Here is a 25,261-nt window from a genome sequence, read left to right as displayed (position 1 = left end):
CTTTTAATAAGAATCTACCTTTCTGTTGAAACACACAGTACAGTATTTGATTATGTTTCTTCCAAAGTAATTGTAATAATTTAGGTGCAGCATGCAGTGCAATGAGAAAATTACATAACATTTGTCATTATGAAATACAATACAGATATCCCCTGAATTACATTCGCTCAAGGTACAAGTTTTTACATACATAATTTAGGAATATCTTTAAACATGTGTAGTGTATTTCAAGTTAGCACAAATATAGTCAATCTATATAGACTTTTTTTAAGGAATTTTTTGGAACTAAACAAAGTATCCTATATGACATGTATTCAATAAAAGTGTTTGGAATTGCATAAATATTTTTATTTATTTAGAAAGAGAGAGAATCTTTATTGCAACAACAAAGCACTACATACAAAAATTACCTTACAGTATATGCATCACAGTCACAAGTTCACATCAAATTAGCATTAGCATTAGTAGAGGCATATTATGCAAGAAAGCAAGATTATGCAGCATCAGCCAAGAAAAAAAAAAAAAAAAAAACGTTCCCATTTCACCCCTCCGTTCTTTCCAAATACTTGTCTAGCTCAGCCTTAAATTTAATTAGGCTATCAACTTACACAACAAAGGATGGAAGACTGTTCCACCAACCAACTAACTGCTGGCTAAAGGCAAACTTCCACACATCTATCCTACATCTGTCTTTCCTCAATTTGAATTTATGCCCTCTCAGGTGATTATTCTGAGCAAGAGGAAGAATCCCATCAGCATTGAGCATGCTCAAACCATTCAAGGTTTGAGCATGCTCAATGCTCAAGGCTTTATACACCTCAATCAGATCACCTCGCAGGTGCCTAGTCTCCAGACACTGTAATTTGCAAAACTTAAGCCTTTCTTCATAAGAGCAACCCTTTGTTCCATTCACTAATCTTATTGCCCTTCCCTGTACTTGTTCCAACAGCTCTACATCCTTCTTAAAATGAGGCCTCCAGACCTGTATACAATACTCAAAGTGTGGCCTGACCATTGCCTTATACAAGGGGATAATCACCTCCTTATCTCTGCTAGAAAAATTCCTGTATATCATTGACAAGACACCATGAGCTACTCTTGCAGACTGTCTGTACGTTTTTATTACGTAACAAATTAATACTATATTTTTTACAAATTAATACTCTTTTTTACAAATTAATATTTTACTTTAATTACATTAAAGTAAAATATATTATTTATATTTTACTTTAATGTACCGGTAAGTTGTCGATTTTTTCGTTTTTTCCGTTTTAATTTCTGGAGGGTATCATACGGAAGTGTTCCACGTACTATATTGAGGTAAACTCCTCTTATTAATTTACTAATACAAATTAATACTATATATTTTTGCCAAACACACTACAACAACAACAAGAACAGCAAGAACAACAACTATGCCAAATACATAGCATAGTTGTTGTTCTTGCTGTTGTTGCATAAAACTGTTAGTATCAAAAGCTTATTCTTTGGCTGAAATGTTTCAGAAAAATGTGCTGTACAATAAGCCACAAAGAAAGACTCCAATTTCATTTCATGGTATAAGTTTTGCATTTGCATGGTTTATGTTTGGCATGTTTTCTTAAATACAGCAAGATGTTATTTTTGTTTTCACTTTCATTATTGCTAACAAAAACTTCATTTTGCTTGATGGTTAGCACCTCTTCTGCTGTTAGCAGTAGATGGATGGCAATGCTGCTACTATAGCATTGCCATCCCTCTTAACAAACACTTAAATCTGTCAACAAAATCCACAGACATCCAGAAATAAACTATTCAAACTTTGTACCACAACAAATAATTTTAATACATTATTATTTATCATGATGTAAAAAAGTTTGTGAATGGTTTTTCTGAATAGTAACATCCATGAAGAAAATATCTTCATTTAAAGACATGATTAAAGTCAGAATCCATATGATCCTTCAAAGTCCTGTCCTTTCCACATCCCATCTTATCATGTTCAATTGCCAGACCATGTTTTTCAATAGTTTTGCCAAAAACACCGTAGAACCCTGTCAACTATTATTACACTCGATGAAATACTTTAAATAGCATAGTTTTGGTCCAGTTGTTGCATAAAACTGTTAGTATCAAAAGCATGTTCTTCAGCTGAAATATTTCAGAAAAATGTGCTGTATAATAAGCCACAATTATTAAATTGTCCCTTTCTTCTGTTCACTCTCAATAATCAAGGCTAAAAATTTCTGCAAACCAAGCACTTTTACTAGTCTCATAATTGCATGGAAGTTGATTAACTACTTTAAAACATCTTGACTTAGAAAATTTCCCAAGGTGCAGTTTTGTAGTGCCATCTGCTTTGCAGCATAACAGAATAACAAGTACTATAATGCTTTACTGACTTAATTTTCCACTATTCCTGCTGTATCAATGGCCCTGTAAAGGATACATTTAATTCTTCCACTGAAACATCCACAAAATGTCACTGAAAAAAAACAACCAAGCACTTCTATTGGCCTCATGATCATATGGAAGTCAGTTAAATATTTTGAAATGCCTTAACTTGGAAAATTTCCCAATCATAAATGGGTTCAGTTTTGTAGTGTCATTTGCTTCATAGCATAACTATTCTATTGTGCTGCTTTCTTCACTTAATTTCCAACATTCTTGCCATATCATTGACACTACAAATGGTGTACATATATTTTTTCTACTGCCAAATATGCAAAAATTATCTTGTTGCGCAATCATCAACAATTAAAAAGAAGTTTACGCTCTGTATTTTACTGGCAAAATACAGAACATAAATTACCTTTTCTCTGAAAAGCAAGTGTTTTTTAAGGAATGTGTTAAATTTTGATTAGAATCGTACAGAGCCTTGCATTAGCCAACAAAACAACAATTTATTTCTCATGAGATAAAAAAAAAGGATTTTTTATTAAATGAAAATGTTAATTAGAAAAGCCTATTCCTTAGCAAGAGAACAATAAATACTTTTGTATATACAAAAACTTTGTATAAACCACTCGTATTATTGAGATTTTAACTAATTTATGCATGGATGGGTGCTGGACAAAGTATATTAACATATAAATATAGCAATTAGTACTATAATTATTTCAAAACTGTCTTGTTTAATACATATAGGCTCCTGTATTACATGTTGAGGTTGCCCTGTCCTGCACTTCAGTTGGTATTAACTATCCAATATTAACCATCATCATTTCACTATAATATTAAGATATACAGATTTGAATATAAGATTAAAATGTACTTTTTATATCTGCATTAAAATATATACAGCCACTCCCCGATTAACGTAAGGGTAGTGTTCCGTGGAACGCTGCGTAAGTCAGAATTTCCTACGTGCTTGTGCAGCACTCCAACTGTGCTCGCTGAATTGATTGAATCAAAAAAAAAAAGAAATGTTCGACGAACATGTAAATAAAATTATTTATTGCATTTATTCAATTTTTTATCTCATGTGCAGGAAAAATTACAAAATTATAAAATTACAAAAAAAGGGAGGAGACAGGCATAACACAGCAAGTTTTACCTCTCGAGCATCGTTGCCAGAATCGACGTCTTCAGCTGATAAGTACACCACTGTGGAGGTTGAGGGCTGTGGAGGTTTAGAAGGGGTCGGCCGCTCAACCTTATGAAAGAACATATTAATGGATGACTAGACGATGGCTTCTTTTTTTTTTTTCTTTTCATCGTAGATTTCTTTGTAGCAAGCAAGCATATTATTCACCCCTCTGTTAACTTTTAAGAATCGTTCGCTGTCAGGATCCATCTTCTCAAAACTCACCATTGCCGATGCAATTTCACAAAATGCCATTGCCATCTCTCTCTGGTGATGAAGCGTCTCAGCTCCTCATTTGGTTCATCTTGGGCTTCGTCAGCATTTTCTTCTTTAACTATCACTGCCTGCAAGTCAATAAATTCTTTGTTAGATAAATCCTTCTCTTCTTCCTCTATTACTCCTCCACATCTTTGGCCACAACCTCCAACTGAAGTAGCTCTGCAACCTTTACAATCTTATCTGTAACCTCTTCGTATGATTTGTCTTTTTCAAATCCTTCTACATGCTGTGGGCATATTTTCTTCCATGTGCCATTTAAACAACTTTTAGTAATTTCCGCCTAGGCCTTATTAATGTTTAAGATGGTGTGGTAAATATTGTAAGATTTCCAAAAGTCTCTTAACATAAAATTTTTCTAACCATCTACTGCAGACAATGCCTGAGCAAATGTTGTGCATAAATACAGTAGTATGCTTTTAAATTCAAAATAACACCCTGATCTGTAGGTTGGATGAGTGAAGTCGTGTTTGGCGGTAGAAATATGACTCTCACGTTCAAATTGAAATCATCTAGATGTGTAGGATGTCCAGGAGCATTATCTAATAGAAACAAAATTTTGAAAGGAACGTCGTTGTTTTTACAATATTTTTCAACCTCAGAAATGAAGCACCATTAAAACCAATCCTCAAAGAGAGATACTGTTACCAACGCTCTCTGGTTCGATCGGAAATGCACGGGTAGGGTGGCTTTAATGATGCCCTTAAATGCACGAGGATTTCCAAAAGTGGTATTAATCTGTAATCTCCCGCAGCATTAGCCCCAAGCAAGAGCGTTGCCCTTTCTTTTGAAGCCTTGAAACCTGGCACTGTATTTTCCTCTTTGGCAATGTATGTTCGATCTGGCATTTTTTTCCAATACAGAGCAGTCTCGTCAACGTTAAAAATTTTCTACATTGAATAGCCACCTTCATCAATAATTTTTTTCCAACACATCACAAAATTTCTCTGCAGATGCAGAATCGGGACTGGCGACTTCACCGAATACTTTAATGTTTTGGAAACCGGCACGATGCCTAAACCTATTAAACCACCCATTGCTTGAGACAAAGTTGGCTTGGGGTTTGCTGTACTTATCCATACTATCTTCATAAATACTTCCTGCTTTTGCTTGAATGGCCATTGGACTCAGGAGCCCTTGCTTCTAAATATGATTTTCCATCCATATTATTAACAGCTGTTCCATCTTCGATATAGCACCTGCACGCTGTTTTGTGATCACTGTTTAAGTGCGTTGATCCTTTGACATGTTCTTTTATACGTGCCCTGTCCCATAAAGTAGTATTCACTGTTCAAGCAACAAGACCTAATTCCCTTGCAATAGATGACAAAATTTGTCCTGCTTCGTACTTCTTAATCATTTTCATCTTCATTTCTACATCAGTTTTGTTTCATTTCCTGGCAATGCCAGCACTTGCACTTTCTGTTGGTCCCTTTTGCTTCATCATTGTAATACGTAAATAAGAATGAAGAGAAGTTTCTGAAAATTCATTTTTTATATGATTGAAGATTTCAGTGAAGGGCAACTCATTCCGTAACATAAAAACCCACAGAATTCCAGTTATTGGGATTATCACAAATGCAATAAAATCGAGTTTACTACCCATTTATAATAGATTGCACTAACAGAAATACAAAGCCCAATAAATCAGAAAGTGCAAATTGTTTTTATTGTTTTTTTGGTCGTGACCTCCAGAAACATGCTTTAGAAAAATATCACAAAGGCGTTCAAAACTGATTCTTATAACGTAAACATATGATAACGATGAGAGTGTAGTGCAATTTCCATTATAAATATGGCCCTTTAGAGAGATGAATAGCTTAGTAATATAGCAAAATTTTCAACTTCCAAGGAATTGGAATGAATTAAAAAAAAAAAAAAAAAAAAAAGAAAGAAACAAACAAACAATATGTTATTGGGTTCACATTACGATATTTTCGCAATACCTCCATTTATCCCCACAGGAGCAAAATACGTTTCCATATTTTTTTCAGTTTGCACCGGCGAACAAAAACTTACATAAAGTCGAATTTGTGTAAGTCGAGTATTACGTAAGTTGGGGAGTTCTTGTATACTGATTGTATAGTGTTTAACAATGACATTGGGGATTGCTAATAGATGGTCTTATAACTAAATTCAAAAATTTTATCTACATTATATATTTAGCATGGAGATCATCTTTTCTTTATGACAAAATGCTGAATGAGTGCTTATAATCTAGTAAGTTAACTTTTGTACTTTTACCACCTATCAATAGATGAGTTACAAAAGAACTAATGGTTTAACATTTTATGCAAGAAAGTTTTTAATATTTAAACACAAACCTACCTTTGACAATGCTAATTCTTCTGCAACCACTAAAAAAAAAAATAATATATATAAATAAGTTTTCATATTGTTTGGGAATATTCAGTTTGAAACTTCATAAAAATTACGCAAATAAATATAACTTACATATTATTTGACCACAGTTGTGCCAAGGACCTCTGAAAACAAAATGAAATAAATTAACTCTCTTGAATTTTCTAAGCATAGAAAATATCAAACTTAGTATCAGTACATGAACTGCACAAATTATGGTTTTGTTTTTGAATCTGGGATTTATATGGTATAGATTGTATTTTACTGCTAACAGGATAAACTGATTCTACAGGGATGGAAATATACTTAAATAGAAAGGGTGCAAGAATATTTGCTGATGCTATCAAGACAGTGTTAGGTGGGTCGGAAAACTGCTAGCTTAGGGTGAATTCACAGACTAAAAGATCAACAGTAGCCGCAGGCAGAGGCGAAAGTGATTCTTGCACTGCTTCTATTGGAATGAGCAGCAGAAAGAAAGAAAGTTGCTTGGGATTTCAAGAACTACTGGAAGTTATCATGTAACAAGTAAATACATGGGCTGCAGTGTTCTCCCCAGAAAATTTTGACAGCTGGGTGGCATTATGAAGTAGCCAGGTGGGGAAGTACTTCACAATATTATAAAATTCTGCTATTTATAAATGTGAATTAAGCAATCCAGAGCAAAAATTAATTGCGTAATTAATTATATACTCATGTCGCATTGATCTCGATCCACAGTATGTTCAAATTAATATTGATCGAGATCAGTGAGCAGTACCATACGGTACCACGAGAATCACTTAAATATTAGCTGGGCAGCCAGTTAAATTCACTGGGCAATGCACCCATTCGATAGGTCCTGGGGAGAACACTGGGCTGTGTTAGGATAACTAAGAGTAAGAACAGGTGCACGTATACTTGTATGTAGACCAATGCTAGAAGTATAGTAAACAAATTTGATGAATTTGAAGTGCTGGTCAAGAAATCAAAGGCAGATATTGTTGGGATATCAGAGACATAGTATCACACAGATATAAGCAGTGCAGAATTGGAATTTGGGAAGTACAATGTGTACAGAAAGAATATATAGGGTAGGAAGGGAAGAGAGGTCATGCTGTTAGTTAAGAAACAAAATCTAAAGAAGTGCATCTAGTGGACATTGGACAGTGCGATGTTGAGTCAGTTTGATAAGCTGGAAAAGGGAAAATGAGAGTAGGAATGTGTTATAGGCCTAATGACTCTGATGAGTACAATGAACTATTGTGCACAGAAATAGAGTGGGCCAGTAATTCAGAATGTCTTGTGTTTGGGGATTTTAACTTTCCAGATATTGACTGCAACTTGTGGATTGGTCACTCGCACACCAGCAAGACTTTTCTGGATTTATTGGAAGATTGTTTTCTACAGCAAAATGTTCGAGGGGCAACCAGAGGGAGTAATTCTCTTGATCTGATTATCAGCAGTGATTATTCTTGCATTAAGAATTTGCAGATAAAGGAACACTAGGTGACAGTGATCACAGTGTATTGATATGGGATTTATTTAAGATGTAACTACCATCAAGGGTAAAAGGAAAGGGTTTTGGCTTTCATAAAGGTGACTATAGTGGTTTCACATAGTTTTTAAATTCTATACAGTGGGATCAACTAATTATATTAAAAACAGCGAATTCTAAATGGGGAGCCTTCAACCAGTCCAAGAATTAATCTTGCAAGCTACCAGGGTTTTCATTTCAATTAAGAAATACTGTTCAAGATTTAGACCTAAATGGATGTCAGATGAACTAATGTGGCACATGGCAGAGAATAAAAATGCATGGGATGCATATAAATTATCAGGTGACACAGAGGACTATGGCAGGTATAAGTTGGCCTGTAATCAAGTCACAAAGGAGGCTAGGCAAGTGAAGGCTGATTGCAAGAAACCCTTGGCAAAGGATGCAAAGAAAAACAACAAAGACTTCTTTAATTATGTAAACTCTAGAAGGAAGGGGATGAATCAGATTGGTCCACTTGATGTTGGTGGTCTGACTGTTGATGATCCCGCTGAGATAGCTGACAAACTGAATGAGTATTTTGCATGTACATTCACACATGAGGAATTCTGCAAGGAAGAGGAGGACAGAGGTATACTAACCCGTAACAGGGAGCTAAATGATTTTGTAATAATGAACAGCAAAGTGGAGGACAAATAGTTTGGAAGTTAAACATAAAAAAAGCACCTGGAGTGGATGGAATCTATCCATTTATATTGAAGAAGGCAGCAAAGGAAGCAAGCAAACCCTTAGCCATAATTATGAGGGCATTCTTATATTCAGGGCAGGTCCCGATGGACTGGAGATGTGCAAATGTATCCCCAATTCACAAAGGGGGTTCAAAGGTGCAAATAATAATAGACCTGTTAGTTTAGCTTCTATTCTAGTGAAAATAATGGAGTCACTTGTTAGAGAAGGGTTGCAGGATCATTTAGACAAGACAGCAGTAATAGTTCATACACAGCATAGGTTTGTTAAGGGGAAGTCTTGTCTGACCAATTTGATTGGATACTACAATGTGGTCACAAAGGAACTGGATGCAAAAAATAATTTTGGTATCATATACTTGGATTTCAGGAAAGCTTTTGATACTGTTGCACATGGAAGACTGCTGTATAAATTGGAGGGTTATGTAGGGCAAATTGTGACAATGAATAAAGGGATGGTTGAGTGGGAAGCGGCAGAGAGTGGTAATAAATGGACACTGTTCTACGTGGACTAATGTTATTAGTGGAGTTCTCTCCCCCCCCCCCCCCCGGGTTTGGTGCTGGGCTTGTTATTTTGTGTATTTATCAATGATATCGATGTATATCAGGCTTAATGTCAAGTTTGCAGATGATACAAAGATTGGCAGGGTTGTTAATGACAGTAAAGAGTATGCTACTGCAACAGGATTTAGAAAAGTTAGGCAGATGGGCTGAGAAATGTACAATGAAGTTTAACATTTACAAATGCAAAGTACTGCACATGGATAGAAGTAAGGCAAGAGAAATGTACCAACTGTGTAGTACTACACTCGGGGAAGTGGAGAATGAAAAAGACATGGAAGTAATTGTGCAGTCAGATATGAAGTTCTCTGAGCAATGGAGATGGGTTGCCAGAGCAGCAGGTCATGGAGTCTTGTCAATGATATATAGGAATTTTGCCAGCAGGGATAAGGAGGTGATTATCCCCTTGTATAAGGTAATACAGATCTGGATGCCTCATTTTTAGGAAAGATGGAGAGTTGTTAGAATGAGTGCAGAGAAGGGCAACAAGATTGGTGAGAGGAATAAAGGGGTGCTGTTACGAAGAAAGGCTTAAGTTTTGCAAATTGCAGCATCTGGGGAGACTAGACAACTGCGAGGTGATCTCTTTGAGGTGTATAAGGTCTTGAATGGTTTGAGCAGGCTCAATGCTGATGGGATTCTTCTGCTTGCCCAGATTAGGAATTTGAGGGGGCATAGATTCAAATTGAGGAAACACAGTTGTAGAACAAATGTTTGTCTTTAGCCAGCAGGTAGCTGATTGCTGGAACAGACTTCCATCCGTTGTTGTGGAAGTTGATAGCTAAAATAAATTTAAGGCCAAACTAGACCAAATTTGGAGTGACCGGATGGGAGAAATGGGAAGGTGTTTTTTTTTTCCTTTTTCCTTTTTTTTTTTTTTTTTTTTTTTTCTGATGCTGTATAAGCTTGTTTTCTTGCACCATATGCCTCAACTAATGCTAATATCATTTGTTACTTGCTGTTTGCAGTTATCATTATTCAGGAAAATTTGTATGTCAATTCTAAAAATTAGAAGACATATAAACAATATCATGCAAAAGTTGAACAAATGAAATTTACACTAAAGTAGCGCTGAATTTGTGTAAATAAACATTTGATTCTGCTATAATATGTAATATATGTGGGGGAAAAAAGCACAGTATATGCCCAAATGCCCATTTTCATATAACAGTCAAGGATAAAAAGGCTATAAACTGTCAATACTTACCCTATCTTCAAAGTTATTTTTATCAATACATATTAAACTATGGCTAGTAAAAACCATCTTAAAACTCAAAGATTATTAAATAAAACATAACGAGCAATATTATTTGATTTTAGATGGTCAATTTTTCAATCTGGGGAGGAGGCATTGCATTGGGCTGCTTATTTAAAGAAAAAATGTAAGGTCAGTTGCCTAGGAAGTTTTTCTTTTCTAAAAGAAATCTAACCACTAATAACATCATCCAATTTTCTTCTGGCAGCTTATTTTGATATCAAAATCTATGTCAGAACTGAAACTTAAGAACAAGTTTGAGCTTCTGCAGACTGTTCAGGACCAAGACATTGATTAGGAATATTACAACTTTCTGAAAGTGATAAAGCCCAAGAAACCTATAGGTAAAAAGAAATCCAAAGAAGAAAAAATTAGTCAAGAAACACATGTCATGATGAATCGAAGACAACAAATGAAGAGCAAGATAAACACTGCCAAGGATAAAATTTAGTACACTGAGTTAAGCAAAGCCATTAGAAAGAGACTCAGAGAGGACATAAGAAGATTTAACACAAGAAAAGTAGAACCAGCATTAAGAGAAAATAAAGGACTTAAATCAGCAACCATGAGCAGTAATACAGAAAGACAAATGATACTGAAATTGAAGAACAGCAATGGTGTACTTATAAATAGCAGAGAAAGCATAATTCAAATAGCAGAAGACTACTACAGAGAATTATACAAGGAGCAAGGGAATGATGCCAGCAGTGGGGATGATGGATCACAAATTAGTAACACATGCAACATACCCGATATCCTTCCTAATGAGGTAGAACATGCATTGAAGAAAATGAAGAATCAGAAAGTCCCGGGGGAAGATGAAGTTACTTTAGAGTTGTTAAAATTAGGAGGAAGAGACATGACACAGAAACTAGCAAGACTCTTCAAAAAATGCATTAGAAAAGGTGTGATGTCTAAAGAGTGGAATAATGCAATAAAAATAAAAGTTGATACATAATCAGGTTTTTCATTTTTTATTTTCACTGACATCGGATTTAAATGTATTTTTGCTATATTTCACCTTTCTGAACTATAGCTAAATTTATCCACCATTACCTGATGCCAGCTACTGTTCTTTTATTTTTATTTTACAGTTCACTTCCTTTAATTAATTAATTTATTTATTTTACAGGTCACTTCCCTTAAAATATTTCTTTTATGTTTCCGTCATTACTTCTTCTTTTTGGCTTTTGGCTTTTCATGTAACTCACATCTACATTTTTATATACAGTGGTTTTTTTTGTAAAAAAAATTGGTGCCGTTACTCATTCTTTGATATCAGGAAAACTTGAAAATTAAAAGAATACGTAAAGTACTTTTTTCCTGATATTGTTACTTTAGTAGTAATGTTTTTGGAATAAGAAAAACAAAGTATATTAATGCAGTTTATAAATTTATTATTTAAGTAAATAAAAAAATAAGTAAAATGTGTAAAAAAATAAGTAAAATGTGTAAAAAAATAAGTAAAGTGTGAAAAAATATGAGTAAAATGTGAGTAAAATAAATAATAAATAAAATGTGAGTAAAATAAATAATAAATAAAATGTGAGTAAAATAAATAATAAGTAAAAATAATTTCATAATAAAGTTTTTGTAGAATATTCCAAATTTTTATTAAGTCCTCATCCGAAACACTATGGCGACTTCTTTTCTTGTTTGTCTGTTGCTGAATGACGTTTCCAAAGCAGCCATGAATCGACATATTTGCTGGATTGAAGCGTGGCAGAAGTGGGTGTACAATTTTAAGAAATAGGAATGAAGAAATTGTTTTCGTCATCAACGGAGCTCTGGTTGGGCTGTCGATCGGATTCAATTGTGAAAATCCTCATTCATATTCACTCGATAAAATTGGTATCTTACTCAGAGCTTTCATCAAATGCTTCAATTCTTCCAAAACCATCTTATCAATTAGGTATTCCTGAAATCCAAGAATTTTATCTCTTTCATTTAACTGTAACCTAATTTAAAATTTTCTGACTTCATTTTCACCAAATGCCAACATTTCTTGTTTAATATCTTCATTGTCCTCATTTTCCTCCTTTTCTTGTCATAGATATTGTAACTAGTTGTTAAATTTGAATTTTTTTTTTTTTTTTTGAAACTGTTCAAGATGTCATGTCATTTGGATATTCAGGTACTGTGACCATGTAAACAGATATAGAGAAAATTTACAGAAAAATGTGGATACGCAAAAAAAAATGCACTTCTGTGAAACAACAGATGATTATTTGTCGGCATAAAAAGAAAATCACTCTCCTCTAATTCTCGAACAGGGCACTTACAGCTGATTCACAGTGGTGTCCAACCTATATCCTGCATGGAAAGTGAACTAAAACAGCATTTTAAATTTTGTTAATTATCAAAAAAATTTTCTCGTTAAATGTTTTGTTCAGTAAATGTCATTGTGTATTGTACTTATTAAAATTTACAATATTTTAAATTTTTCTTTTACACGTAACAAGATATGGAAAAAGGAACACTAATTTTTCTCGAATCACTCAGTGCAGCCCGTGAATGAAATCTAACTTTAAATTTTTTTGAATATGGCCCCTATACAGGAAAATTGTATTTGTGTTTTTGTATGGGTGGCTCCTAGAACAGAAGTTAATCTCCACCTCATTGCTCTGTTCAGTTTTTACACTGTCAAGTTAAGGCCAGTGTGTGTTGGGTAATACAAAAAAAAAAAAAAAAATTCCAACAGGTTGAACTAGGATAGGGGAAAGGGAAGCAAAGAGAGGAAAAAAAAAGTTTTAATCCCACACAGAAGAAAGTGATAGGACAGAAAAATTGTCTGTGAGCTTGTGTGTTCTGTAGAGTAGTGTTGTATATTGGCCTTTTGGCTACCTGGAAGCAGCGATCACCTGGACTTTGGCATCCAGGTACTCATCCCTAGCCGCGGGAAGGCAAGGCCTCTCCTACTATCTGCTTGTCCTCCTCCCTGGGGAACAAGTTTTCCACGAAGGAATAGAAAACTAGAGTAGGATGAAGAGGGGGCAGGACGAAAGATGGGGTGGGACTCCTTGGCCCAGGGAAGCCCCAGTCCAAGATAAATTGCTAGGGGAAAAAAAAAAAAACAATGAGAGTGAGTGAGAGGTTGCTAGCCTGACATGGGGGAAAAGGTTGGACACCACTGCAGTAGAAGGTTGACCAGAGCCCATTGGCAGCATCAGGAGTACCCCTTGATCTGCTCACTGTTGACCGGCGCAACTTCTCCGTATGTAGGACAGGTGGTCGGATAGGTGTTAGGAGTATCCCTCAGTTGTAGAATGGTAATCCAGTTAGCTCTATTAATTCGTGAAGCAGCACTAATTGCCTAAAGGCCAGAAATGCGAACAGTGTGTACCGAGTTAAGTCTATCCTAATCCGTTCTTTATATGAATTTTCTTCATTCAGCGGAAACTATTTTAAATGTAACTTCCAACAGGAATTCAAACAAATTTGCTATAAAAGGAGTTCATTAAACAGAGGTCCAATAAAGTAATTTAGAATTCTAAAATGGTTATTAAGTTTTATATAGAAAATATCTTAACAACAGACGGTGAAAAATGCAAATTTAGTTAAATAACTTAAGCTTATTTGAATATCAGGTAAACATTAAAAAAATTTAACATGTTTTGTTAAATTTTTAACAAAATTTGTAATAAAAAATATTACAAATTTTGAAGTGTACTGCATCCAAATGTCTGTCACTGTTAATAAAGGTGCCAGTACGAATGGCATATCGTTGTGTACCTTCCCAAACAAAAAGCACGGTGTGTGTATACATATATATATACAGTCCATTCCGGTTATTTGGGACACATCGGGACTAGTGCACTTTGGCCCAATTAAGCGGCTGCCCCAATTATCCAAAGTTTCACGTAAATAGTTAAAAATACAATGTACCCACCCTTTTTTTTTTTACAATTGGTTCACTGTATAATCAAATCACGTTACAACGAACTCAACATAGTAAAGTACCGTTCACTATACAATGTGCAGTAAGCACTGGTCATTGTGATCACGTTTTGTGAATTGAATTTTAATTCTATTACGCCGACCGGGCTAGCCGGGTGGGTAAAGTACCTGCCTAGCAACCCAAAGGTCGCGGGTTTGAATCCCACCTCGGGCTTGGATCAAAGTACTGCAAAAACCTTGGGAGGTGCATTATGGCCACAGATGCCGATGCGCCAACAACTACCAAAAAAAAAAAAAAAAAAATTCTATTACACAGCGATTCTAATTAGGGAAAATAGGAGGAATATTATCCACAGGATATAAAAGCAAAGATATATTAAGCAGAAATTTACCCTTTATTACCTTACCAATTAAAAAATACGTGAAAATCGGAAGAATATACGTGATAATCGGAATAATTAATATGTACATACGAACTAGTTGACATTTCTATTCACTGAAATTTGTGGGTTAGGGGTTAAAATTTAAAACAGTAAAAAGATAAGCAATCAGTAACAAAGAACACCGCACACACACACACACAAAAATTGCAAGCGAGAATGGAGTAACGAGTTACAAAGCTTTAAAAATAGGATGAAGAGAAGGTCTGAAAATTATTTTTTTTATATGATTGAAGATTTCATGGAAGTGTAAACACATTTCACCATAATAACCCACAGAATTCCAGCTGTCGGTATTATCGCAAATTCAGTAAGATCGAGTTTACTGTCCGTTTATGATAGATTTCACTAACAGAAAGGCCCAATAAACAGGTGACTGCTAATTGTTTTTATTGTTTTATGGTTGTGACCTCCAGAATTTCGACCAAGCCACGTGGTACCATCGGAGACAATCGTAGGGTAATCTCCAGTGCTGAGGTCTCCTGCCCCGATTAAATGGTATGCTGTCCCAATTAAGCAAAGTAAACCCTGGCTATTTTCTTGATTGGTTTCTGTTTTTTAAGATTTGCCCCAAATAAACAGCTGCCCTGATTAATCGGTGACCCAAATAACCGGAATCCACTGTGTATATATATATATATATATTAAATTTAATTTTTTAAAAAGTTGCAGCGGATGAAAAAAGGTTTTCAGTTGATGAAATAGTTTCAGTTAATGAAAGGTTAATAAGTCAGGTTTGACAGATGCACCTAAAAGCACAAAGCAGCATTAAAGGACGCAAGAGTATATATAAGTTTGTATTAATATATTGAATAAACTATGCATAAATGGATGTGAAAATTACACAAAGTGCCAGTACCTAGAAGGGTGAGGATAGTAGAAAAGTGAAAGAATGTTAATATCCTAAAAGTTATGATGAATTAAGAAAATTATGGGCTGAATTACAAAGCCAATAGAAGGTGGGTGAACTGTAAAGTAAAATAGAAATAAAACAAAAATAAAAATAATAAAATAAAAAATAAAAAGTGGGACAGCAGTCATCAGATATGGGGGGAAACATTTAGATAAAGGTCGAATATAGGTAAGGAAATGAGCAGAATCTGATGTCGGCTGAAGCAAATATTGATACATGATCAGGTATTTCATCAGGGGACTACACTTGACCATGTATCAGGAACTGCATTTCTATACTTGTCCATAGTAGTAGAAGAAAGGTGAAAGGCCAAAAAAGCAACATAAATGTAATTAGCACATTCAATACAGTATGGACATGGTAGTCCCAATGCAGTATCGTTTATTAAGGTAAAAATAAGGATCAAGTTAGAATAAAATATGGTTAATATGAATATGCAGAGTTTTGTGTACGATTTAAAAGTTGTAATTTGGTGGAGACTGGAATTCAATAATTTAATAATTCAATAATTCAATAATTTGGAACAAGCACATCGTATAGGGTGAGGTATTAAATTGAGGATAGGGAAGGGAAAAAGGAGTATTTAAATATATAAAGACGAAAAATAGCAATAGAAGTAGGATAGTATGAATGTTCATATCACCCTCGTATACACTAATAGTTTTACAAACAGGAAGAACGGTATAAATAGATAGCAGAAAGATAAAAAGCAAAGAAAAAGTAATTAAATAACATTAAACTATCTGGGGTTGTGAAGCCCAACCTTATAGTAAAGGCTTTGTAAGTGTTAGTATAAAAGGGAACTAATATCAAATGGCTGTATTGTAAGGAAAAGGTAGGAGTAAAAATATGTAAGTCAAAACATGCCAGGAAACGAATCTAAAACGAAACCGAAAGTGTAATAAGAAAGTGAAAGATACCTGGAGTTTTCAAGTAATGCATAGCAGAAATAAGCTGATGTGAAAAATAAACGTAGCCGAAGGAAAAAGGCGGGAAATGAAGAACACATATTTAGTAGAGTAGATAAATGCATGTAAACCTTAATCACATTAGTAACAGATCGGAGTTGCTGTTCCAACACAAACCACAGATGCTCGATGGGATTAATGTCTGGGGAATTTGGAGGCCAGGACAATACCTGGAAATCTTCCTCATGCGAACCAGTCTCGAACAATCTGGGCAGTGTGGCATGGTGCCTTATTCAGCTGAAAGATGGCACCGCCAGAGGGGGAAGACCGTTGCCATGAAAGGGTGTACCTGGTCAGCAATGATGTTTAGGTAGGTGGTAGACGTCAGTGCCTGGCACATGGATGACTGGACCCAGGGCATCCCAGAAGAATATCGCCCAAAACATGACACCGCGGCCACCAGCTTGTTTCATCCCACGGTGCATCCATGTGCCATCACTTCCCCAGGTAAACGATGCACACATACCTGGCCATCCACATGGTGCAAAAGAAACGTGATTCATCGGGTCAGATGACCTTCTTCCAACCACTCAAGGTCCAGTTTCGGTGCTCGTGTGTCCATTGTATGTGCTGTTGCCAAAGAAACGTGGTTAGCATGGGCACTCGGAGCGGCCTGTGGCTAAGCAGTCCCATTTTTCAGCAGGGTTTGATGTACTGTGTTGTGACACATTACTCCCATCTCTAGCATTGCAATTACTGGCAAGTTGCACCACAGTCGCCCTTCTGTTGCCATGTACCATCTGGAAGAGCCTTCACTTGCCTTGAGCATCGATGAACCGTGGTCGTCCGTGGCAGTTCATAGGTTCCCCCTCCTCAGACCACTTTCTACAGGTACTAACCACGGCTGACCATGAGCACCCCACCAGCTGTGCTGTTTTGGATATGCTTGGACCCAGTCATCTGGCCATTACAATTTGGCCTTTGTCAAACTCGATTAAGTCCACTGCCTTTCCTATCTGAAGAACAAGAGCAACGCCGATTAATGGAGCTCAGTATCAGATGTTTTTTATACCATGTCCCGACCTGTGCACGCACTGTAGTTCACCGGCAGTTGCTTCGATTTGCATAACAACTCGCTGGTCATAATGTTTTGGCTCATCGGTGTGTGTGTGTGTGTGTGTGTGTGTGTGTGTGTGTGTGTGTGTGTGTGTGTGTGTGTGTGTGTGTGTGTGTGTGTGTGATATAAGGTTTTCTACTTATTTATTTGCACTTTCCTGAACTGAAATAACATAGATTTGTAGGAAGTAAACTGTAGAAGGCTGATGCTACAGACTGTTGCAATGATTTTTCACTTAAGCAAGTTTCTACCTAAAATTTTCTGATAACTATCTGCAGTAGTCAGAAATTGTTCTAACCAGTGGACAATGGCAGCCAATTTCTTATCACTGATAGAATCCTAAATTCATAGTTTCTGCACTGTAGAATAAAGTTTTGGAAAAATTATAGCCTTTAATCAGTAGAGATATGTAGTGCCTAGAAATTGTGTGCAAGCTGATATGCATGTTGTGATGCAGGCTTACAGCAGATACAAGTAGATCATGTCTGATAAATCAGATTAACTAATAAGAGGTCATGAGGGAACTAGATGCATGGTAAAAGAAAGATAATTTGGTTTCACAAAGATTATAATCAATCTGAAATCTTTTAAGTTCTTTTCAATAACAATAACCAATATTGTTAAAAAAATGAAAATAACAAATAGAAAGCATTCAGAGGTGTAATCACAGAAGCAACAAAACATTGAATAACAATGCTTTATGGCTTCTGAGCATTGTTTGGTCTGATCCAGGAATAAGAGATATTATTCGGGGATCAGACCAAATGGATATCAGTGAAGAGATTCGTGGCATGGGATGATTATAATAGTTGTTATAGTTATGTTACAGTAGTTGATTGTTATAGTTGTAGTGAGTTGTGGGTAGGGCAAGTTCAGTTAAGTTACAAATCGATACTTGTAAAAATGCTATTGTATCGGTGTTTTGGGACGAATACAATTTTGTGATAAATAAGTAGTTCGTTGGGGATATATCTTTTTCTGTTCAGCTAAGGATATAATTAATTTAACATTCTGATCATTACAGTATAATATAATGTATATCTTGAACTCGATAGCATAAGGTATAACATAAAACTAGATAGAGTAATATACATCACTGCATTTTGGAATCTATTAGCTTAGTGTCAATTAATCAATTAAATTTATTAATCTTATTAATTTTCATTGTAATCAAATTGTATTTAAGCAGAAATCATGACCCAGACTAGAGCAGCAAAGCAACAAGCACAAAGTGGCCCAGGCTTGGGGGAGAATCGAAGGTAGAGATTCAAGCGTTTAGGGCATAAGCCTCAAGCTATGGATGAGTCTAGACTATGTATAAATATAGTGCAAGCACATCAGAAATACATAGCTATATCTGAATAAATCAGAATATTACTAATATTTTACTAATATTCTGAATAAATCAGAATATTAGTAAAACGAATCCTTCACAACGAGTTGCCATGATATTGCAACTCGTTGTGAAGTTGCTACTTATAAGTAACTCGTTGTTACTTATTCTACTTCGAATAGGTAACGCTTCACCTAAGGAGAAGACATGTTACTTATTCTCAGATGGATACCACCACCCAGACGGCACCGTTTTTTAAAATAGTATTGGATAAAGATATCTGCTATCCTCAATATCCCTATTAGACTGAGCAAAGAAAAAAGAGGTAGGAAATTGACAGTAAGAGAGGGAGAGGAAAAGATGCCGTAGAAGAATGAAAAGGATTTTTTAGTTGTGATTCACCTGAACTCAAAACTCCATGCCCCGAATGGGCAATGCGTCACCCTGACGGTGACTATTACCCAATCGGAGTCCTACAAGGATGGTTAAATTGATCGTTTCTGGCTATTCAGCCTTCATCAGTGGGTAGGTAGGCTTGCTGGTTAGACCAGTAATGTTTTCCAGTTTCCAGATATTTATATGGAATTTACCTTCAAGGACCCTATATGGATCCTGCTTTGGGACTACCTGCGGCCTGTATGGCTGGGAAAAAAAAAAAAAAAAAAAAAAACCTCCCTGTAATGAGCAGACAGGGACACACAACCTTATCTGCTCATATCTTTACACCTCAACCTGATTGGGCTGCTCATTCTCCCACTGATGCACTCAGAGGGAGGCTCAGTCCATGTGACCACCTGGAGTTGGCTTGCCCTACATGGGTTTTAGGGTCATCCCCCTCTTCCACACTCCTGTTACTTCACACAGCCTTCAAAGCTCAGCTGCCATTCATCTGGGAGAGAGACCAAATGTCTGCAGCTGACTTGGTCCCTTTCCTTAATAACCAAGCTAATCTGTTTGGTACATATGCTTCCCTAGCCTAGACTGATCATTACCATCTAAGCTGCACATATATGTTGTCATCTATTAGCTGACATAAAGGTGTGGGGGAACACCATAATTGTAAGAATCTTTGCTTACCAAGTTGTAGTAATTCTAGTACCAAGAATCTTCTTATTGCAGCATGCATGGTGCATTTTGACACCTCTGCAGAGCCTTCTTTTCTTTTCCTGATTTTCCAAGCCTGATATTTACCTTCATTTAAGAGGTATATCAGGATGCGCGCCGCTCTGGAAATCGGGGCCAGGAACTGTAAGAATAGTACTTGTTTCCCTAGTCAAGCGTGGTATTCCCATTGTTTTGTGTACACTAAGCCAGATGCGCTGAATAACCGGACAACAGAAGAATGCATGTTCCACTGTTTCACAAGCCTTACAATAAAAACACTCAACATTCATGTGCCCTCGAAATTTGGCTTTGTTCTTCTCCACTGGCAGGTGTCCGTGTATTATTCTCCATGCCAGGTCTTTCTGTGACTCATAAGCTATATGATGGTGTAGGTTGCCCAACATCTGAGTCACGTCCAGTCTCAGCCAACTGCATGGCACCGGTACTGGCGGTGTATTCATGTCGGATAACTTCCAGTATATTTCCGAAATCTTAAGCTTGTTTCCTATGTGCAAACCCCCTGCAGATAACTCTTGTAAGTGCTTGATTACCAATTTGTAAAAGGGTGTTATTATTTCTACTGTTGGACCAGTGTGCTCCTCTCCTAGTAGTTCAGTAAACCTTCCCATATTGTACTTTACTAAGGCAGCTGCTGCATGAGTTCCCCGTAGGGCAGTCTAAATGTGCTTTAACATATAACCCACCTTAACCACTTTAACAGTGGTACTGCATAACCCCTCTCACACTTCCTGCAGTATAGCCTCTGCTGCGTCACTTCTTGCTGTCTGCTGTTCCAGAAGAACTTAAATAGCTTCGAGTTAGCTTTTTCTGCACGCACTAATTAAATGATGTAATTGACACAGTATTCATCAGCATCGGTATCAGAATCGTCCCATAATACACACCCTTCCGGAGAAAGGTAGCATCCCCAGATTCCACTCTGACAGAGTGGAATCTGGGGATGCCATCCTCCCAAGAGTCTAGTAATTGCCGGGATGTGTTATAGGTGCTGTCGAGACTGTGAGGCCTGATGGCAATTGTACTGGAGCCTCAGTTCCCCACCGTTGACATTTGGTCTTGCTTTTGTTTAGACATAGGCCACTGGATAAGCTGAAATGACTGAAGGTATCCAGCGCTCTTTGTAGAGAACTGCTATCCGCCAAAGTTAGGATCACGTCATCCACATGTGCTACATATTTGCAATCAGAGTGTGGGCCAGGAAGATTCCAGGAAGGCATTCCCAGTAACGTCTGTCCTACTAAGTTTCCAAAGAATATGTCTCTCCACATGAATTGGATGTTGTTTACTTTGCCTTCTTGAGCATGCTCTAACACTATTCTCAGCTTCCCTAGCTGCTGCTCCCATTCTTCTAATTTAACAGTTAATGTTTCTGATCCTACTGGAACGTATTTTTTAAATGCTCCACCCCCAGTAATTTGTCACTATCCTCGCCTAATGTCCCTTCTGTTTTGGAGTCATCTGAACTTAGCTCATTCAGATTTTGTATTGTGTCCTTTCCTTTTTCTACAATTTGCCTCTTTCTTTTTCCTTCTCCCTCTAGAATTTCTTCGTCTTTGTTGTTCCCCCTCTTCATACCTCTTGCTGTTTCCACCATTTCCATTAAAGTGGGGGATGTCTTGACTTGTGTCTATAACCCCTTTTTCTTCCCCTGTTCCTGTAATTAGATTCACTGGTTCAGCTGACAATATCTTTTTTATGACTCCCTGTGGCCTTAAAATGACCATGTTACCCTTTTCCAAATTTTCTTTGCCTACTTTTCCTTCCCCTCCTCTGATGGCATCTTCATATGACCTAACTGTGCAGCTTCCCGCTTTGTGGCTTGTCTCCCCACATTTATTGCATGCTTTGGGGCAATCACTACTGATATGCCCCACTTCTTTCCAATTAAAACAAAGCCCTTTTGTGCAATTCGCATCTAAATGATCCAAGCTACCACATTTTAAGCACTTCTTCTCTACCCTCTCTGTAATTCAGAAGTAGTCGATTCCCCATTACATAGATGATGTTTGGAACTGGCTTTCTCATTTCCATTTGCACTGTTACTTTTCCTGTATACAGCTCTGGAAAGCCCTCCTACGCGTGCATTTCTATTCTCGAGATTTTTCCATATGCTTCTAATGAAGTTTTTAGATATGTGTTCGGCATTTCAATTGGGTAATGCTCTATGGTGATGTATTTCCTGATACTACCCACAAATGGGAGTGTGTCACTTGGTTTTCAAAAGGGAAGCCCCTCAGCAATGTGTCTCTTGTCACGCAGTCTTTACAAACTACCTGGTATTTGCTCAAGGGCAGGAGAGTGAACCCCTGTAATCTGGATAAATTTACGCTTTTCGCTAAACCCTCAATTACTTGTCTCGGTTCATATTCTGCATCCAGAGTGAATTCCAAGGTCCTCTCATGTATATAAAAACTCATTTTGGGAAGGAAAAAAAATGTAACAACAGTCGCACCCGCAGGCACTAATCCCACCCTGGAAACTTTGGCAGGGTCAGCAAAGAAAACTTAATGTTAGAACTTACGATATCTAGAAAGACCTTGAAGCAGTGCAACCTCGTCAGGCAACTATCCGAAAGAGGAACGTTTATCCGACCTTTCTTCGGTGGGTGTGTAGGTACCCAAGTGATGCAATGATGGCAAAACAGTTATGAAGTATAACTCCACAATATGAGAGATGCCTGATGGTGTATCATGTATTTAGACTCAACATTTAGGGCATAAGCCTCAAGCTATGGATGAGTCTAGACTATGTATAAATATAGTGCAAATGCATCAGAAATACATAGCTATATATAAATAAATCAGAATATTAGTAAAACGGCATCGTTTTAAGTTATATCTCATATTGTGAATCCTTCACAACGAGTTGCCATAATATTGCACTACTTCGAATAAGTAATGCTTGACCTAAGGAGAAGACTAATGTATTTACCTTAGAAGACTAATGTATATAATGTACTTCACCTAAGGAGAAGACTGTTGAAAAAAAGACGTGAATTAGGGTTGAATTTGAAAGTGTCTGAAATTCTGCCCAGACACAATAGGAGGGAGCATATGATGAGAGAGACTTGTCGATCAATTTGGCCCTGGAAAGATTGTGAAAGGCTCAAGGGGTAGAATTTTTTTTCAGCCTGGACTGTACTTGTTAACAGGAGAGACTGCTTCTACAGGGATGGGATACACTTAAATAGAAAGGGTGCAAGAATATTTGCTGATGCTATCCAGGCAGTGTTAGGTGGGTCGGAAAACTGCTAGCTTGGGAGGATACAAAGACTAATAGATTAACAGTAGCCACTGGCAGAGGTGAAAGTGATTCTTGCACTGCTTCTATTGGAATGAGCAGAAGCCTGAAAAGCAAGATACAGGATATTTCAGAGACTGCTGGGAGTCATTGCGGTACAAGTAAACACATGGGTTGTGTTAGGGTAGCTAAGAACAGAAACAGGTGCAGGTATACTTGTGTGTACACCAATGCTAGGAGTTTGGTAAATGAATTTGAAGTATTGCTCAAAGCATCAAAGGCAGATATTGTTGGGATATCAGAGATGTGGTGTCACACAGATATAAGGAATGCAGAACTGGAATTTGGGGAGTACAAAGTCTACAGAAAGGATAGACAGGATAGGAAGGGAGGAGGGGTTATGCTACTAGTTAAGAAACACATAAAATCCAAGGAAGTGAAGCCAATCGACATCGCTAGACAGTTTGTGTGTTTGTTTCGGGATTTATTGGGCGCATCGGCAACTATGACCATAGTGCGCCATACATATGATAATTATGCATGCCATTTCTTCTCAAATAGAGAAAATAGAAAAAAAGGAACCAGAAAGTAATTTTTTTTTTTTTTTTTTTTTTTTTTTTTGCCAACTAAAGGAGCTGATATACTTTAATCATCTTGAGAAAGTTATATACGCTTGAGACATTGGTTTCATTGTTTAAAAGTGAGGTAAGTGTAGGATCTTTTGTTGTGGCTGAAGTGCAAAGATTCTGGCGTTCTCTTGTATATTTTGTGCATTCAACCAGAATGTGTTTCACTGAGAGCATTGTATTACAGTGATGACGTTGAAGGGGTATCTCTCCTCTTAAAAGATAACCACAAGTGATATTTGTCTGACCTATTCGTAGACGAGCCAATATTACCTCCTGATGTCGGATTGAATTAAAGCTGAAAGGCCAACGCTCAAGGTTTGGCTTGATACTTCGAAGTTTATTATTAGGTTGATTTTCCCATGATAACTGCCATTGGCACATGCATTTTTCCTGGATTATTGGTCAATAGTCTTGATGAGGCACTTTCCACTTGTTCTCGGGTGGTAGGTGAGCTAATTTGGCAGCATTGTCCGCTAGTTCATTTCCAGGAATTGCCATGTGTCCTGGGACCCACCAGAAGTGCATGTTTTTTCCAAGTTCTGATAAGGTATGTAAAGAGCTGACTATTCTTTTCACGACTGGGTGGGTGATGTTCATGGTGTTTTTTAGTGCTTGAAGTGCACTTAAAGAATCTGTGAAAATTATGCTGTTGTTAATATCAGAGGACTCAATATGATTCAGTGCAACCTGAATTGCTATTAGTTCGGCAGAAAATATACTGAACTCACATGATAACTGATAAGCTAATGTGATGTTTGGAAAAACTGCAGCGATTCCAATGTGGACATCATTCTTTGATCCATCAGTATGTACTATGGAAAAGCTGGGAAACTGGTCCACTACTGCATGGTATAGTTGCAAGAAGTTTTCTCTATGCAATGTAGATTTATTCCATTCATGCAGATGTAAGTCACATGAGGGTGGAATGATATTCCAAGGAGCAAGAGAGGATGGGAGGCTATGTGCCACATTGTCTAAGGTTAAATTTAGTTCTTCTAAGAGTTCTTCTAAGGTTAAATTTAGTTATCATACCCAAAGGACGATTAGCATTAGGGCAGTTTTGGTATAACCTTCTGTGCTGCGATGTGAAAAGTATGGGCCAGTTTGGGTGTTCTGGTATAGATCTAATTTTATAGGCATAACGTAGTATCAGTTGTTGTCGCCTGATTGAGAGAGGGGGGTTCATGTGCTTCAGCATATAAGCTATGTGTTGGAGACGTGCGATATGCCCCTAAAGCAACGTGTATTCCACTATGATGGATAGGGTAGCCAGCAAAGGGCACTAGGTCTTGCTGAACTATAGACCGGTGCTCCGTAGTCAAGTTTCGATCTTATTAATGCTCTATATAACTGTAATAAAGTAAGGCGATTAGCTCCCCAATTAGTTGCAGAGAGAACCCGGATGATATTTAGTTTTTGTT

General features: G+C 36.9%; 1 protein-coding gene across 1 annotated transcript in view; it reads right to left on the bottom strand.

Annotated features, from left to right (window-relative positions):
- LOC150076225 (copine-8-like) overlaps positions 1-25,261 on the bottom strand; it is a 324,722-nt gene that overhangs the window by 167,175 nt on the left and 132,286 nt on the right. The window contains exons 7-8 of the mRNA XM_090387972.1: positions 6,296-6,327; positions 6,170-6,198 (exon numbers count right to left, since the gene is read on the bottom strand). Of these exons, the coding sequence (XP_090244098.1) occupies positions 6,170-6,198; positions 6,296-6,327 (61 nt within the window). The remainder of the gene's footprint in view (positions 1-6,169; positions 6,199-6,295; positions 6,328-25,261) is intronic.

The sequence above is a fragment of the Mastigoproctus giganteus genome, chromosome 13 (assembly GCF_048544385.1).
Source record: "Mastigoproctus giganteus isolate SK-2022 chromosome 13, ASM4854438v1, whole genome shotgun sequence".
NCBI lineage: Eukaryota > Metazoa > Arthropoda > Arachnida > Uropygi > Thelyphonidae > Mastigoproctus > Mastigoproctus giganteus.
The sequence above is the reverse complement of the archived record's forward strand: the minus strand, read 5'-3'. Positions and strand labels throughout refer to the sequence as shown.